The sequence below is a fragment of the Camelus ferus genome, chromosome 18 (genome assembly GCF_009834535.1).
Source record: "Camelus ferus isolate YT-003-E chromosome 18, BCGSAC_Cfer_1.0, whole genome shotgun sequence".
In the NCBI taxonomy this organism is placed as follows: domain Eukaryota; kingdom Metazoa; phylum Chordata; class Mammalia; order Artiodactyla; family Camelidae; genus Camelus; species Camelus ferus.
Window position 1 is genome coordinate 19,841,623 of NC_045713.1, and position 18,480 is coordinate 19,860,102.

The 18,480-nt window shown below is 43.4% G+C and overlaps 1 protein-coding gene and 1 non-coding gene across 2 annotated transcripts in view; both read right to left on the reverse strand.

The window, feature by feature from the left end:
* Positions 1 to 18,480, reverse strand: part of KIAA0556 (KIAA0556 ortholog) — a 173,989-nt gene that overhangs the window by 85,371 nt on the left and 70,138 nt on the right. The window contains 2 exon segments of the mRNA XM_014560871.2: positions 1,768 to 2,020; positions 17,798 to 17,926. Of these exon segments, the coding sequence (XP_014416357.2) occupies positions 1,768 to 2,020; positions 17,798 to 17,926 (382 nt within the window).
* LOC116657672 lies at positions 10,583 to 10,689 on the reverse strand. Its single transcript, XR_004312869.1, has one exon. It is a non-coding gene; the product is annotated as a U6 spliceosomal RNA (small nuclear RNA).

An 18,480-nucleotide genomic window follows, 5' to 3' on the forward strand; every position in this document is an offset into this window, starting at 1 on the left:
GCCTGGTTCTTCACACCCAGAAATGACTGTCTTGTCTCTGGCATGTCCCTGTCTTGTTCCTGGCAGAGCTCATAGGCCGGAGCAGGAGAAAGGCAACTGGGGAGTGAGATGAGTGCCATGATGATGCTATGGGGCAGAGGAGGCACCAACCTAGCTGGCTGGGCTGGCAGTGCCAAGGAGGCTTCCTGGAGGAAGCAGTCTCCGAGCTGAGCCTGGAGGGAAAAGCACACAGCCAGGTTTTGTGGGTCAGAGTGGAGGGGAGAGGCGAAGTGGTGATCGAGGTAGAGGGAAGAGCCCGAGCAAGGAGGTGAGAGAACATGGGGAGAGCACGGCTGAGGGACGGGATGCTCTCTTCCCTGGAGCCACCAACCGCTGGGTGTAGACTTTCCAGAGCTGCCTGTTATTACTGTCTCCCCCAAGACTCACGTGTTCAAGTCCTAACCTCCAGTACCTCAGAATGTGGCTGCATTTGGAGATGGGGTCTCTAGAGAGGCAGTGAAGGTAAGACAAGGCCTTGAGAGTGGGCGCGAATCCCATCTGACTGGTGTCTTATAGGAAGAGGCGGTCAGGACACAGACCCACACAGAGAGAAGACCGTGTGAAGACACCGGGAGAAGACAGCCATCTACAAGCCCAGGAGAGAGGCCTCAGGAGACACCAGCCCTGCCCACACCCTGACCTTGGACTTCCAGCCTCCAGAATTGTGAGAAAATACCTTTCCATTGCTGATTCAGCGCCCCCTGTCTGTGTATTTGGTCATGGCAGCCCTGGCGGATGAAAATACTGCTTGATCTCAAACCTTCCCTCACTTCTCTTTCCTTCTGTTCATTCATGCTTCCCCCCTGGTTGGGCTTGGGGTTTGGTTCAGGAAATACAGCACACTCAGCTCTGGGGAGAATGAGCTCCTAAGGGAGAGGGAGGAGGAGGCAGAGGCCATGCCAGCTCGGGATAGGGGGCGAGGACTCTGTCCAGTAGGCTCTCCCTGCTACCCACCAATTGTCTTGTTGAATCTAACTTCCAGGGTCTTTTCTGAAAAGCCTCTTCTAGTGGATAGCCATTGTCGGTGGCCAGCTGCTTCCCTTCTTCAGATTTAGCTTGATTTTCCTTTGGAAGCTATTATTGGTCCATGTGATTTGGGTGGTGATAAACACTCCAGTAGTCCTGTTGGCTGGACCTGGCCTATCAGAGCCACAGGGCCTAGTTCAGAGACATGACCCCAATGTGAGTTCCAGAGCCAGGCCTGGGACATTTGCTGGAGCTTTTAGGAAGGGAAATCCACTTTCTGATGGAGTTGCAAAGCCAATGTCTCAATTCTGTGTCTATGTGAGGAAAGAGCGTGTGAGAATGATACCAAGACAAAAGAAGGCAGAGACAAGAGGGAGGAAAGAGAGAAGGGAAGGAGAGGGAGGGAGTGGGGAGAGAAATGAGTCCTGCTGCAGCCCTGGACACCTCAGTCAGCAAGTCAAGAAATAGTCCCTTTTGCTTGAGTCAGTTTCATGAGCCAGCTGGCGTGCGGATCATCCTACAACGCCCAGGACAGCCCCCGACAACTACCTGCCAGACATTTACCATCCAGAATTTCAGGGTCATCTGTAAGCTTTTGTGAGCCTTCGCCTCTTGCGATCAGCAGAGACCTGACTGATGTACCCTGTGGCCTGTGAGACAGCCTTCCCAAAGCTGAATCCACAGTACGGATGGAAATTTAGGTCTTACTATTAGATCCAGAGACATCAAAGGCAAAGAAATGCCACATAAGACAGAGCTTACTTTCGGAAGCCGGGTTAAACTCCAGCACTACGAGGGTGTCTGGGCCTTGGAAAGGGTGTCTTTCTGTCTCCGGGTCTTTGGAAACATCCTTCTGGCCTGGGTCTCCACTGAAAGGAGGGGGGTCTTCTCTAGGATGATCCTCAGGCTCTGGCTCAGAGGGTACGTCTTCTTCGATAGAGTCATACTCGTCGCTGAAACAATCCTTTTCTTTCCTTTGTAGATTTACACTAAGTTCCAGGCTTCTTCTTAGCTCCTGCCAAAAGTCAAGAAGAGAAGTGAAAAATGAAATATGTTCCTTGTGAGAAAACCTCATTGAAAATCGATCGTTAGAACTGAAGAACTATTCCCACCAAACTCACATTTACTGAAATCATCCCAACCCATGTATGCCATCGCTTTGAAGATGAGGAAACAACGGGCAGGGACAAACAAGCCCTCTGCTCCGGACAGAGCAGTATGTGTAGTATTAATTGTGGTGTTCACACGCCTAGGATGCTGCTAAGCGTGTGTGGGGGTGTGTGCGCGCGCGCGTAACGTATGTTTTGATTTGAGGGCTTGTTAAAACAGACTGTGGGGTCCTGCCCCCTGAGTTTCTGATTCAGTGGTCCTGGATGGGGCCTGAGAGTCTGCCTTTCTAACAAGGTGATGCTGATGCTGCTGGTCCAGGGACCACACACTTTGAGGCCTCCAAATGATCCTGATATTCCAGTTGGTGAAATGTCTGGCAGATAGTTGTGGGTATCGAAGGATGCTTGGAAGCACTGAAGTGTCCTAGCATTTAGGACTCAACTATAGCCGTTTGATAATGTTTCGTAGATGTTTCATCTCCATGAGATTGTAGATTTATGATCTTAAAGCATTAAGATCTACACTTAACAGTGATCAGAAAATGTATCACCAAAGCCAGGATGCTTAAGAAAGGGACTAAGTGCACCACTCCATTTACACTGCGACAGAAAGTGTAAACTGGACTTTCTGGGAAAACCAGTCTGTCCGCTCAGCCTACCCATACTGTCCCCATAGGCCTTGTGGTATCTAACATAGTTGTGAGAAAACAAGAAACAATCAAGTTTATGGTTGACCATAAACTTAACAATTGCTGTGGCAGGCTGAATAATGACTCCCCAGAGACATTCAAGTCCTTAACCCGGGACCCAGTGAATTAGTGGGGGCTCATGAAGAAGTGAGAAGTGCCATATAAAAAATTTTGATCATCTTAGAGAAATCATCCCCAAAAGACCAATGATAGAAATATGGATGTTAAAGGTGCTGCTGGTGAGGGCTCAGGAAACAAGGAACATGTCACTGGAAACAAGAGGGGAGAAAGATCCTGTTACATAGTTGCAGAATCATAGCTAAACTATGTCCTGTAGTTATGTGATAAATGGAACTTGTAAATGATGGACTGGTATATTTAGCTGAAGAGATTTCCAAGCAAAGTGTTAAAGAGAACAGTCTGGTTCCTTCTTGCTGCTTAGAGTAAAGTGCTAGAGGAAAAGGATAGACTGTTAAGCAAAAAGGAACTGGGACTTGATGATTTGGGAAACTCTCAGCCTATCCAGGTTGCAAAAGATGCTAAAATTGGGAGAAGCACTGTCAGAAAAGCATGCTCTGGAGGAAAAACCAAGGGTGCAGCTGGACAATTTTTTGCTAACACCTCAGAAGGAGCCACAGTTTAGAGTACTCAGTCACACTGAGGAGCTTAGACATGAACCCCCTTAGACATCTCAGTAGAAGCCAGGAGTAGAGACAGGATTATCCAGGAAGGATTTGTGGAGGAGCCTCTTGTGTCATGGAGTGAATCTCAGACATATACATAGGAGACTTGCATCGTTTTTGAAAATGTCACACCAGCAGAAACACTGCCAGGTAGGACTGCATGGGAGAGGGAAAGGACAAACTAAAAGGAAGCTGTCAGACTCCCAGAATTCTACAGGCAGGAAACAGGTTGATAAAACTACATAGCAGCAAATACATGCTACCCTTCATGAAAGAGGAAGAATGACTCCCAAGGTGGAGCCATGGGCCCAGAGGGTGGAATCCTGAGCTACAGAGAATTATTCCCACTCCCTGAAACCTAATGGAGTTTGCCCAGTTGGATTTTAAAATTTCTTGGGTTTGGTGACTCTTTTTTTTCCTTTAAACTTCTTCTTTCCTTTTGTAACAGAGAAACCCTCTTATCCTGTGCCTGACCCACCACTGCACTTGGGAGCAGATAACTTGTTTTCTAGTTTTACAAGTTCACAGGTGGAGAAAAGTTTTGCCCTAAGATAAGTAATGCCCATAGTCTCTTCCTTATCTAATTTAGATGTAGGTGATGAGATTTGGGAGTTTTGAGCAGATGAGACTTGGATGATATTTTGGACTTAAGTTGGTACTATAATGGGTTGAGAATTTGGGGAACCTTGAGATGGGATGGATGTATTTTGCATGAGGGATGGACCCGAATCTTTGGAGGCCAGAAGACAGGGTGTTGTAGGCCCCAAAGATGTCCAAGTTGTAAACCCTTGGATGGTGAAGGCTACCTTACATTGGCAAAGGGACTTTGCACATATAACTAAGTTAAGGATCTTGAGATGGAGAAGATTATCTTGGATATCTAGGTGGGCCTCATGTAATCACAAGGGTCCTTCTAAAAGGGAGCCAGGAAGATCAGTCAGAAAGAAGACATAAGGATGAGAGCAGAGGTTAGGAAGCAGAGAGGATGCTACACTGCTGGCCTTGAAGGAGGAGGAAAGGGTACAAGCCAAGGAATGTAGGTGGCCTCTACAAGATGGAAAAGGCAAGGAAATAGATCTCCCTCTAGAGCCTCCAGAAGGAACATAGGGCTGCTGACATCTTGATTTTAGAGCAGTGAAACGGAAGTTGGATTTCTGACCTCCAGAACCGTAAGATAAGCCACTAAGCTTGTGGTCAGTTGCTAGAGCAGCAGTAGGAGACTAATACAGCTGTCCATCTCTTACAGCTTTCTCCCTCCCACCCTGCCCAGTATCAAGTACCAGCGGTATTTGTTGAGCAAATAGAACACTGCCTGGCATACAGTAGATGCTCGACAAGTATTTGCTGAGTGACTAATTTATGCCAGTGGCTGGGCAGAAGCTGTAAGCAGGGCTGGAGAGGACCCACCTGCCTCAGAGGCAGCATTAGCAATGTGACTCTTAGCAGGTTACTTAACTTCCCTAATCTACATTTTGACATCCATAAAAATGGGATAACAAATCCCAGCCTCACTGAATTGTTTTATTAAAGCAGTGGTGCAGACTGGGAACGATTTTTGCTCCCCCTCTGGGGATATTTGGCAATTACTGGAGATATTTTTGGTCACAACTGGGGGAAGGTAGGGCTGGTGGCAACTGGTACGTAAAGGCCAGGGATAAGGCTAAACATCCTAGAACGTACTGGACAGTTCCCACAACAAAGAATTATCTGACTAAATGTCAAGAGTGGTGTGACTGAAAAACCCTATGTCAAAGAGAGCATGTATTCCCCAACGGCATTTAAAAAGATGATAACACAGTCTTCTCATTGAGTGCATTACCATGATCCATGTAACCTCCATGGAAGCCAGACTGAGGTCATGGCTCATGTCTTCAAAGTCTGACCGTGGTGGGCAGCTGGAGGGCGAACAGATTTACTGCTCCTCCACAGTGAAACGTGAGTTCCTGGGTGGCCTGCTGTTTAACAGCGATTTTGGTGATTGTAAAGCTAGTAATCCTTTGCAGTGAAATAATGGTCTGTACTTTACAGAACATGTTTAACTCCTTCTCTCATTTGATGTTCTAATGATAACATGAACTCCTGTGAAAACAGGACAAGCAACTGGCTCCCGTTCTAGACCCAGCCCCCATCTCAAATGGGGTCATCTTCAGTTCTGTGTTCTACGGGGGTGGAGGCCAGGCTCGGCCAGAAAACAGGGGGCAGATCCCTGCTGCTGCATCCCCTGTATTCTTGCCCGGTCACTGTGGATCAAAAATGATAAAAAATGGGTACCAGCGGACTGGGAGATGCCCAGCTGGGAGACTGCTGTGACTGCCTGGGAGTCCTGGTCAGTCCCAGGGCCCGGAATCATCTCTCCTGGTGTCTGAGGCAGAGTGGAGCCATCACTCACCACTGGTTCCAGGAAGAATTTGGATGAGGCATTAGGATTCTAAGAATCCTTCACAATGTTGCAACCCCATCTTTTAAGTGACTGAATTTTCAGAGATCCACCCCCCAACCCCGGGTTGGAGAACTGAGGCCTAAAGCCTTTAAGCTGGTTCAATTTGTCACAATGATTAAGTGGCAGAGTCGTGACTTGCTTGTGCCCTGAGCCACTGCACCCTGCTCCTTCAAGATTATCCAAGGGTAAAAGAGACTCACTTGCATTCTGCAGTGGTCCAACCAATGGGGAAGATGATGGGGGAACTACCATCACTCGTCCGTTCACACATGCGCTGTGCTCAGAGCTGAGGTAACGGTGGGGAGAAAGACGGCCAAGCCTCGGGCCATCAACGCATAAAGAAAAAGAAACAGGGGCATTTTGGATGTGGTCGGGACTGGGGAGGAAAGAGTCTGCCTGGGTGATTGGACAAAGTGAGTGTGGGCTGAGGGAGGCTCTGTTAGGAGTTGGTCAGGGAAGGCTGGCTGATGAAAAAACGGCCGGTGTCTGGGGCGCTAGTCTGTCAGGAGGAACAGCAGAGGCAAAGGCAGGGAGGTGGCAATGGCCGTAGGGCGGTGTGAACCAAAGGAGGGGAGGGCAGGGAGCCGGATAGGGTCACGCAGGCAGCGGGAGGGGTCACATAGCCAATGCCTTGTAGGTCTCGGAGCAGGGTCTGAATTTTCTTTTATGCCCAATGAGAGGCCACTGAAGGGTGCTAAGCAGAAATACAACGTTATCGGATTTCTCTCCTTAAAGATCACTATGACTCTTGGACACAAAGTGGATTTTCAGAGGCCGGGACATGACAGAAACAGGATGACATTTGCAGCTGCGGCAGCAGGCAAAGATGAAGGTGGCAGCAGAGATGGGGATGCAAGATGCATTTTGAGACATATTTTGGAGGCAGAGATGACAGAAATGGCTGACTAGAAATTAACAACGTGTGTACCCTCCAACTCAGCCCTTCTAGGAATTTATCCTTCAGTCTTAAGTCTACAAAGCCCGGCGAGGCATCATTTATTACACGGAATGATCTGCCTGTTCATCAGTCAGGGATGGGTTAAATTATTAATAGACAGGGAGTCAACGGAGCCTCAGGCAGCGCTTACAGAGAGGGAGGTAAATACCATGCACTTACTCAGAAAGATAGCAAGATGTATGTTCAAGGAAAAAGAAGCATGTTGAAAAATGTACATAGATTATAAATCTGATTTTAAAGAGAATTATTATATTAGAATGTGTACATACAGGCACACAAAAAATCTGGGAAAATAAACATCAAACTATTAACACTGCTCTCTCTTGGGGTGGCATTATAGGAATGGTTTTCTGCTACTTAATTTTTTATTATAAGCCTGTTTCCAGTTTTATAATTAGAAAAAAATTAGGTGTTTACTTTTTTTTAATATTCTTCTTTATTTTTTATTTTGTTGTGGTTTTTTTTAGGGTTTTTTTTTTTTTTTTTTTAACATTTATGTTTAAATCCTGTTCCTTACTCCTGAAAATAAATGAATTCCCTACAGGAGTGGTAGGAGCAGTGGTGTGGAGGGCCCTGAACAGCTAGCTGTCTGAAAAGTCACTGATCTCTAACCCTGGAACACATCTTGTCCCCAGAAGAGTGACTCAGAAATTGGTGATCGGCGGTGCTTGACGCTGGCAGATGATGGGGTGGCGTCTAACCCTGGATCCAGTCGAGTGGTCCAGATTTAAAAGTTACAGGCCACCAATCTCAACAGGAAGAACGTCAGGGAGTATCAACACAGCGCCTGTAAGTCCTTCTTGGAAAAATCCTCTAAATGATGAAATCCAAACAATGAAAAGTAAAATCAAAATAAAGAACACAGACCAGGAGAGGCAGTGATAACAGGTCTAATGGTGGACACTGAAGTCGTTTAGAGACTCAAGAAATACAGGTGACCCTTGAACAACAGGGGGGTTGGGAGGCACTGACCTCCCACGCAGTCGAAAATCCATGTGCTGCTCTCTCTGCTTCAAAAACAAAGGAACTGACAAATGGCTCACCCAAGGGCAGGAAGCTGAGACAGGCTGGATAGGAGAGAACACAGACCCCAGTCCTCTTGATCTAACATACTGTGATCTCTAATCCAACACAAACTTTTCCCCAAACTTAGTTAAAGATCTGTAAAATGAAAATACAGTAACTACATTTATCCAAAAAAAAAAAAAAATCCACATACAAGTGGACCTGAGCAGTTCAAACCCCTATTGTTTAAGGGTCAAGTGTAATGGACAGCTGTGTATAGCTGGGTTATGGACGGAAACGTAATGTTCTAAACCTAAGATCTTAGCTAAGCTCACAAAAACCAGAAGAGGGCAGGCAGTGTGGGTGCACCCCCAGCCTCACTTTCCACAGCAGATTAGTCAATTCACAACCATCTTAAACAGAAACACGGAGTTATTTTTAAAAAATGGCAACTCCGACCTCTTAATATATTTTCATAATTTATTAAACTGACGGGAAATGTCAAGAAATCTCTCTTGTGAAAATGAAATTTGAATGCCAGTAGTTTCTTCTGTTTCAGTTTGGTTCTGCTTCTGTCAAATTAATGCAAATTTAAATGCTATCATTTTATTTACAAATGTATACATATATATACACACACATATATATGTATGAAGCCTAGATTCTGCACTATCTTCTTCATAAAGGAAAATAATACACTTGCTCACACAGGGTGAGCAAATTTCAGGAACCTAGACCCTTACAATGCCTGTGTGATCTAAAACCATCTATTCCGGGGCAAAGGGGAGACTAAGTGAGTAGTCACGTTCCCTCAAGAAAGCGGCTCAAAGCCTTTCCATCTGGAAAGAAGAGGACCTTGGGTTAGTCGCTTTGAAAGCCAACCTGCCGAGACTTCAAAGGGACCCCATGCTGGGGGATCTACCAGTTGCTTTGAAGCTGCCATCCAGAAAGTCCTCTGTGAAAACTTATTACGGCTTTGCTTTAAAACCTTGTTATATGCAATTTCGAAGCTCAGCCCTGAAAATGTGAAGTTCAAGCCCTTTCAACAGAAAGCCTTCTGCATGGAGGCCAGGCTGCAAAGGTGGAGAGTGGGTGATGGGACTGCATACAAACTGGCCTCCTCGCGAGAGAAGCCAGGAAGGAGGTGGAGGGAGGGGTGGATGCCAGACCAGTGACTAAAACACGGCTGGGGTTTGATGGTCAGTGGATCAGTGCCTTACATGCCTGATCTTCCTCTCTTCTGCAGGGCTAGGAAAAGAGTGAAACTAGATGACTGTAACCCACAAAATGTTTGCAATAATGGTAAGAACACCTATAATATCATCAATAGCTGCAGCTACCAATTACAAAGCTTTTGTGACATATCAGGCACCAAGCTAACCGCTCTCTGCACCTTATCTCCCTGCAGCCTCCCACCACCCCTGTGTGTGGGAATCCTTATCTTAAAGGCTCAGAACACTTAAGTAGCAGCCCAAGGTCACACGGCTAGCAATGGCAGAGCCAAGGTTTGGATGAAGGACCGTCTGACTCCAAAGTCCAGGCTTTTCATCCTGTGCTCACGTTTGTTCCATGCCCGGCACCAATGCCTTGGAAGCCAGTAGTCTCTAGAGCGAGATGAAAGTCAGGTGCTCGGCGACTGTGCACTGGCTTACACGAAACTGACAAAACCCGCCTGTGTGACCTTTTGACACAAAGCTGCCAGGAAGCCACTAAACATGTTTAAGTGTATGTTAGGTGTTAGTGGATGAAGCATTCAACCTCTAATTACACTTAGAAAGGGGAACAGCTAGGTCTACGTCCCCAAGCATGTCTCTGAGCCTCAAGCCCCCACCTCTCACATGGGAAAATGTGCCCTGACAACCTGACAAGGTTGTTGAAGGGATGCAATGAGATAATAACTATGAATTAGTGTTTCGTGATTGCTGTAACAGAGGTCTAGTTTTTACAGCAAATTGAACATTGAGATGACAGCCTATTTTTCTTTATTTCTCAGACTCTATTGACATTGCCTATAAGATCGGATGTTTAGACCATGAAGCCACACTGAACACTTTAAAAGAGTTCTCAAGAGGAAGCAGCAGTCTCTGGGGCAGAGGTCATGAATGCACAGTCTACCCCCAATAATGTCTCTCATTTGATCGGCAATTTTACAAAATTGGGAATCGCGTGCACAGTTAGCTGCAATAATTCCCACTAACTCCTACTGTATTATCAGAGCCATTTTACATATATTAACCTGCCTTGCCCAGAAAGGACTTTTACCCTGCACTGAGGGTTAATTAACTACTTTATTCTTCTTTTCATTCATTCATTCATTGTTGAATATGTTTGTCCCCTTAAGTAGGTCTGATTGCTAAGGGCTAGGTATAGAGTGATGAATAAGACAGAGTCCCTGTTCTCCTGGAATTTATCATCTGACAACGAAGACAACATTTCATAAAAAATTAACAAGTATAATGAATGTCAAGAACCCATATCCAAAGCTCAGCAGCCCACACTTCAAGCCTGGTTGCATCGAGATCACAAACTTCCCAGAATAAAGAGACTTGAGCCCTAACTTTAGGGTCCACACTGTGTACTTTTAAAATCACATTTCCCAACATCAATTCTGATGGAACTATGGATAGGAAAATTTGAATTACACCTGAGCTTCCAGAACCTATGCAGTGTTTTTGGTTTTCTTAAAAAAAAAAAAAAATACGGAATGCTTCATGAATTTGCATGTCATCCTTGTGCAGGGGCCATGCTGATTTTCTCTGTACAGTTACAACTTTAGTTTATGTGCTGCCAAAGTGAGCACATGTTTTTGGTTTTCTGATACTTTCTTACTGGCCCCATCCAAGCTTGGATTTTCTTTCACTGATTTTCATTCAAAGCTAAATGTATTTATGAAGCATCCCAGAGTTCAGTCTTGAACTATTATGAAGAAGAAAGCCACCCTTGTCTTAGGGAGTGGAGTGATGGAAGAGGAAGAGCACAGACTCAGAAAGCAGAGGGGTACCGGCGCCCCACCCTTTCCTGGCAGGGAGGCGCTGGGCAGACCCTGTGGCATCAGTGTGCCGTGGCTGCCTCACCTGAGCCTACCCAGAGCAGGAGCCTTCCCAGGCTGAGGGGTCAAGGAAAGGAAACTGGATAGGGCTCGAGGGATAGAGACCAAACAACACAGAATGCTGCTGGACCACTAGAAATTCTGAGGAATTCCTGAAGGCAAGAGAGCAGAGATCACATCTATGAAGAAGTAAAAGCAGAGGAAACTACGGGCCAAAACAGAGCAGTAAAATTTTCCATAGAAGGAATTCTGTGTATGTGTGTGTAAGTTGAGCCCAGAGTCTAGGTGGAGTTCGAGGAAGCTCTAGGGTGTTCACTGGGGGCTGCTTTTGGGGATGCTGGCCCCTCCCCAGCTGCATTAAGTGCAGAGGTGCTCACCACAGGCTGCCACCTAGAGTGTGGGCCCTGGGGCAGGAAGGCAGGGCAATGCCCCAGGAGGTCATTGTCCCCATGGTAGACCAGGAGCTCCCATACGTGGAAGAGAAGCTAAGGCACATAGCTTTCAGGAGCATTCCAAAGGGTTGTGCCCCAACCCCACAATCACCAGAGTCAGGGTACATCAAACAGAACAGGCAGAGGAAGCGGGATTCTCAAATACCAAGAGGAGCAGACAAGTAAGAAAGACCAAACATTTAGGGAAAATCAAAACCCCTGAAGATTGGCACCAGATTTAACAGACAAAAGAAATAATACCCAATTTAAGAGCGTTCGTAGAGAAAGACTTTAGAATACTGAAAATTAATACCCCTGGAGAGATTTGAGAGGACATTTTCACCATGAAAAAGAAACAACTAGAGATCTTAAGTTTTCATTTTATCATTAACATTTTCAAAAAGATAACTAAACAGCAGAAAGAGCTAAAAGGAGACTAATCAAGTGTGCTAGAAATTAAAGCCAAACAATTTCATAAGAACACCAACATAAAAAGAGAAAAAGGATAATGCAAATGAAAAATTAAGAGACTCAAAGGATAGATCTGAGCAAGTATTTGTCCAAGAGAAGCGCCAGAGGATAGAACAGAAACAATGGAAAAATAAAACAATAATAACAACAATAAATGAACATTTTTCCAATGCCAAAGACATAAGCCCTTATACCGAAAAGGCCCGTGTAGTGCTTTAAATGGGACAAAGATCTATAGATAAGAGAAATAATCTATTAGAGAACATCTTGGCTCATTATGCACACTATGACAGAGATTTTGAATGTACACAGCAAAAACAGAGAAATAGAAGGGAAAATTGACAAGTTCACAGAAATCACCCAGATTAAATAGGCAAAAATTATGAAGGGCTCTATTACGGTGGTTTGCGAATGAGCATAAGAATTTCCTGGGAGCCTTATGAAAAATGCAGATTCTGCACACTCCAACCTAGTTCTGTATCTTTGAGTGGGGTGTGAAAGTTTTCATTTTTAATAAGAAGCCAAAGTGAGTCTGATGTAAGTGTTCTGGGACTATACTGGGAGATAACATGATCTCCAGGTTAAATAACACAATTAATAGCTTAATTTAATAGACATACTGGGAATATTACACCAAAAAGAGAATGATTACTCTTTTTGAAATACCATGGAACATTCATAAAAATGATCCAGTAGACTACAAACAAAAATCTCCAAAACTCCCAAAACAACAAAAATCAAACAGACCAATCTCTAATCATAGTGTAGTAAAATTAGAAATTAACACAGAAACTCTACTTAGAATATTTGTAAAAACTCTTCAAAAAATACAGAGAAAAAAAAATCCTAAAATCACAAACCAATAGAAGTAAATGACAAGGAAAACACTACACATACAACAAAATTTGTGAGATAAGGACAAAGCAGTATTTGGAGGAAAATGTATAGCCTTAAAAGTGCTGTATTAGAAAAATATACACAAGATCTTATGGTAGCTCACAGAGAAAAAAATGTGACAATGAATATATATATGTTCATGTATAACTGAAAAATTGTGCTCTACACTGGAATTTGACACAACATTGTAAAATGATTAGAAATCAATAAAAAATGTTAAAAAAAAAAAAAAAGAAAACAAGATGGAAAAAAGTGAATTAAACATTTAAATTAAGAAGCCAGGTTATGGGATGAGGGTGGGGGAGAATGAAAGCAATACATTAAACCAAAAAATTTAGGGAAGGACTCAAGATAAAAGTAGAAATGAACTGAAACAGAAAACAATAAATGAATGAATGAATAACAAAATTAATCAAGAATACATGCTTAACAGAACTGAAGGTTGGGCCTGATTTGGTAGAGAGAGCTTTTCATATTTTACTGAGTTTACTTCTTAACTGTTTGAATCTTTCCGAATGAGAAAGCACTCATATATTCGATGCTATATAAAATGATACGAAATAATGTGAAAATACCTAAGAAATTCTAAGAAGGCTACAAATGCAAGAAATAAAAAGATTTTTATTCCAATATTGATTCAGATGTTATTTTTTAATTTTCATTAAGATTGAAAAAGATGCTTTAGGAAGTCAAACACCATTCATTATCTTTACTTATAGAAATGCTCTACTGAGTGAAGGGATCACTACATCCCTCAGCTTTGGACCTGCATTTCATGGGTATTTAGTGCTCATTCAGCATCACCCCACATGAACCACTCATGCTCGTCCCTGAATTATTCCCACTCAGCTGGCTTTGTGCTGTCTGACCCACCCGCTAAGGCCCTGCCTAATATCATCAGCCAAGTGGTCCTTTGGTCTGAGCTATCCAGCGACATTCAGGACACCATGGCCCTGACGGTTCTGGATACTGGAAAGGCTAACTCAAGTGCCACTGGCAAGGATAAAAACCTCTTCCTCCTCTCTTGTCAGGAGCTAACAAAGCTTTCATAGTCTAAATCAAAAGTTGCACGTTTGTGGTCCAAAGACCAAATCTGGCCAGCAGGCATACTTTGGGCCACAGAAAATAGTGAATTAGTTACCAACATTAAAAACAAAAAAAGCAAAAACAAACAAACAAACAAACAAAACAGGCGAAACCGAACACAATCAAACCCAGATACTTATTTGGCTTCCCTTAAAAATGGAAAGCCACCAGGCCCCTATTTCCACATGATGACAGTCAGCCAGGCTGTGTAGACTGTTCCTATGTATGCACCACTCCCTGCCCTGCCCTGCCACCCAGGCCAAGTGCTGTGCTTGTTATCCCACCTGTTACCTCACTGTTAACCTCGTTCACAGCACTTAAAATATTCATCTTAATTAGCACTGTCTGCCAGAAATCCCAAGATTTCAGAATCCAAACTACATCTCCCAAACTGACTCTTTTACCCTAAGTAGCACAAAAATTCTTTTGTGTCCTGATTCATAGTTTGGGAAATACTGTCACCATAATTATAACTTAGTGATGTGACTACTGAACTCAGCGCTGTGTGGGCTGGCCAGGGCACCTCACCAACATCGCTGCCACTTTCACTTATTGATTCAATCAATTCTTCAGTTCACTTGCTTAACAAAGATTTGCAAACTAACTCCATGCCAGGCGCTTTTCTAAGGAACAGAGACACAGCAGCCAACGAGGTAGCACACATCTCTGCCATCACAAAGCTTAGATCTGGGGTGGGGGAAGGGTGTCTCAAGCCTTAAATATGTAACTTGCAAACAGCCTACAGAAATAGTCCTTGGATGAGTGGGGGCTCCACGAACTATTATGTGTCCTCTGCTCCTGGGGATTTTGCAATATGGGAACACCTATCAACTCCTCCCTGGGGTTTCCAATTTCAGAGCTGACAGGCACAGGAAATATCCAACCTACCCCCCCACGTTTTGTCATAGGAGAGGCAATGGGCTCTGAAAGAGTGTGACTTAAACAAGGAGCTTCTAGAAACTCACAGAGTTTCTAGAAAAGCCCCAACTACCCTCTCCAGACTTTCTGAGTCCCAGTCGCTTGCTCTTTTTACTCTCTAAAACAGAAGCCACAAGCTCCAGCATCTTCAGCAGATGGAACGTAGCCTGAAATGGCAATGTAGTCCCGGTGTCATACAATAGGGAGTGGTGCGGACCAGGGCAAACTGAAAGGTGCATACTTAGAATAAACGTTTTCAAATTCGAAATAAAAGAACAGCAATGATGATGACAGCACAATAGCAGGCCAGCCAATGAAACACACTGGTGAGCTGAAACTGGCCTGAGCTCATGGGTCCAGGTCCACATCCTCTTCCACTTACCACTATATACTTCAACTCTTCTCTTGAATTTAAGCATAATTTTTTTTTCAAGTCATATTGAATAAGAAATTCTCTCCTACATGCCCCTATTTTCTCTGAATTGTTTTTTCTCAAGTTTGAGACAGTTTTTGAATGTGACTAAAGTGAGAAAACCAAATACGAAGGATGCATATTCATTTCCTTAATATAATAACGCCTTCATATAACAAAACAAAATTAATTTTCTATTTATGGAAAATTCACCTCTTTTTTTAAAATTGAAGTCTGGTCAGTTTACAATGTTGTGTTAGTTTCTGGTGTACAGCACAGTGGTAGTGTCATATATGTGTATATATATATATATTTCTTTTCATATTCTTTTTCACTATAGCTTATTATAAAGTGTTGAATATAGTTCCCTGTGCTATATAGTAGGACCTTGTTGTTTATCTATTATATATGTATATATATATGAGTTAGTATCTGCAAATCCCAAAATCCCATTTTATCCCTCCACCTGGCCCCTTTCTCCCCTGGTAAGCATAAGTTTGTTTTCTATGTCTGTAAAATTCACCTCTTTAAATAGCCAAAAACCTAAATAAAATAATTTCATATGAAAATATTTCTAAAACAGATTAAGACTTCTTTGCCTTTTAAAAAACGTATGTTAAACATAATTTAGTCTTTTCTTAATACTAATGGTCAATATTCTGGATAGAAACTGATCTGTAATACAGGAGACATTGCCAGGAGCTATTATGCTTTTGTATCTTTCATTTATTGAGTGCAGGGTATGGTTTGAAGACAAGGGCAGAGCCCCGTCCCATCCCTTTCTGGCTTTTGTGAACCTCCAGATTTTTGTTTTTTTGTTTTTTACTTTACAGTTATCTTAATTTTATATGATATAGAAGAGATTTTAACTTCGAACTTTAACATTGATTTTTTTTTATAGTTTCCAAATCCAAGCCACAAAGTCCAAATTATCTCTAAAACGTTTCTAACATTTGCAGTAGACTCTAATCGTCAAGACTTCTGATTCAGAATCCCCAGGAGTTCTTCTGTTAAAAACTGTGCTACCTCCTACAAACAATTCTCTTAGCTTAGAAATTAGACCTAAAATATGCATCTTAAACAAATACCCTGAGTGATTCTTGTGCATATCAAAGTTTGAGATCCACAGCTCTGTTCTTTATAACTGTGGTTCTCAAATATTGCTGCAAATTACAGCCTTGCGGGGCACTAAAAAAGAGGAGCCGTGCCTGAGCCCAAACCCAGGGTCAGAATCAAAACCTCTGTATCATAGGACCTGGGCATTTGTGTTTGCTTTATTTAGTTAGCTTTTTACTTTTTATTTTGAGCTAACTGTAGACAATACAGAGTGATTCCATGTACCCTTCATCCGGTTTCCCCCACGGTAATAGCCTGCAGGACAGTAGCACAATCCAGAAACTGACATCAATAAAATCCTGCTAAGCTTTTTAAACTAGGTCTTCTTTTTCACTTTTCTCAGTTTTCTTCCTCTGCTGGTGCTTAGCTCTATTGAAGCAGCTTATCTCCTCCTTAATGTGCTAGCTTCTTAAAAATTTGTTTTGAGAAAAATGTAAAGCCCACAGAATATGTGTCAGTGTAGTGTAACAGATGGGTATAATGAATGCCCAAATACCCTTCACCTACATTCACCAATTCTTCACCAGTTCTCAGAGATCTGAGAACAAGGATCTTCTCGTCCATCACCACAATGTAATTACCGAATTCAGGAAATTTAACATCAATACAGCATTATTTTCTAACACAATATAGTTCATTTTCCAATTTCATTCATGTCCCCAAACAATCCTTAAATTTATAGCAATCCCCCCCACCCCCACAAAGATCTCCCATCACATAACCGCAGCATGTCTTTAGCTTCCTGTAACCCAGAACTGCCTTTCTCTCTCTTATGCAAGTGACATTTTAAAAGGCTCCAGGCCAGTTGTTTTCTAAATTGTCCCTCAATTTGGCTTTGTCTGGTTGTTTCCTTATTGGATTTTACTTTTGAAAAACATTTTTCATCAATGTTCCCAGCTATGGGCTCACTGGGGAAATACTTGGCAGAGGAGAGGTCTTCTCCATCATCATTTAAAACAGTTAAGCATAACTGACAGGTGGCCACCTCTGAACACCTCGTCCCCAGGCAGAACATCAATAATATTCACAACAGACCCTGCCCCGAAAGACCTGGGTACTTTCGGAAGCAAAATCAGCTCAGCACAGTTCCCAGCCCATGATTGTTAATTCCATGGAACAAGGAGTCATGGGGTCTGAGCTTCTCTGAGGTCTGGGTGAGCAACATCATTCCTCCATTTCCACAAACTACAAAATGAGAATGAAAATGGCACTTAACTCACAGGGTTAATGAATGCAGTGACGGATGTCATACACTCTGCACAGTGCTTGGCGCTGAGTGCCTGCTCATCTAATGTGAGTTTTACTCTCATTAGAGAAAAGTGTTATTGAGTCATACCTCTTGCATGTTGTTTGAAATCTTCTGGTGGGTGGGCCAGAGTTTTTTCATTAACACCAAATCCTGTTATGATCTGAGTTGTTTTCCCGGAAATCCATGAAGATTCTCTGGTGGGGTCTCCCCTATGGCCCGGCTGCTTGGTATGGGAAAGACCCTGGCCTTGCATGGTTAGGATGTGAAAGTCAATCTTACCATTACATCCTGAATAGTTAAGAGGATCCTTTCTTTGTCCGTACAGCTTGGAGGGTCGAGGTGTCCATGTACGTTCGGAAGGGAGAAATTAAAATCACAGGGCGTGGTGCTGGTGGGAGATTTGGTACCCTAGGGACAAGCAGAGAGAACTGGGCATGGTAAAAAGCAACTGACAGCCCTGGAGGTGTACGGGGCCCTTTTTCTATCAGTCTCTGCGCCTCACGTCTCTCTCCTCACTAAGTCATTCTCTGTTTTTGCTCACAAAGCTGATCTGATCAAACTCATCCCTGCTTTATCAACACCATTGTAGGAACACAGCTGGTAAATGGACCGGGATTCAAACTCAGGCCACCAACAATCTAAACAGCACTTGGAGCCACTGGGTTCAGATGGCTGAGTGAGGACCGGTGTGGTGAGATGGCCCTGGCATGATGTTTTGACTTAAAAAGGTGGGACTATCAGGGGAGGATGGGTGGGAAAGTATAGCTCAGTGGTGGAGCATAGCTCAGTGGTAGAGCACATGCTTAGCATGCACGGGGTCCCAGGTTCAATCCCCAGCACTGCCATTAAAAATAAATAAACCTAATTACCAACCCCCCAGTTTTTTTTTTTTAAAGTGGGACTATCAAATAGTGTTGATGGTATAATCCCGTTTATGTGGAAAGAACAATAAAAAAAATCAG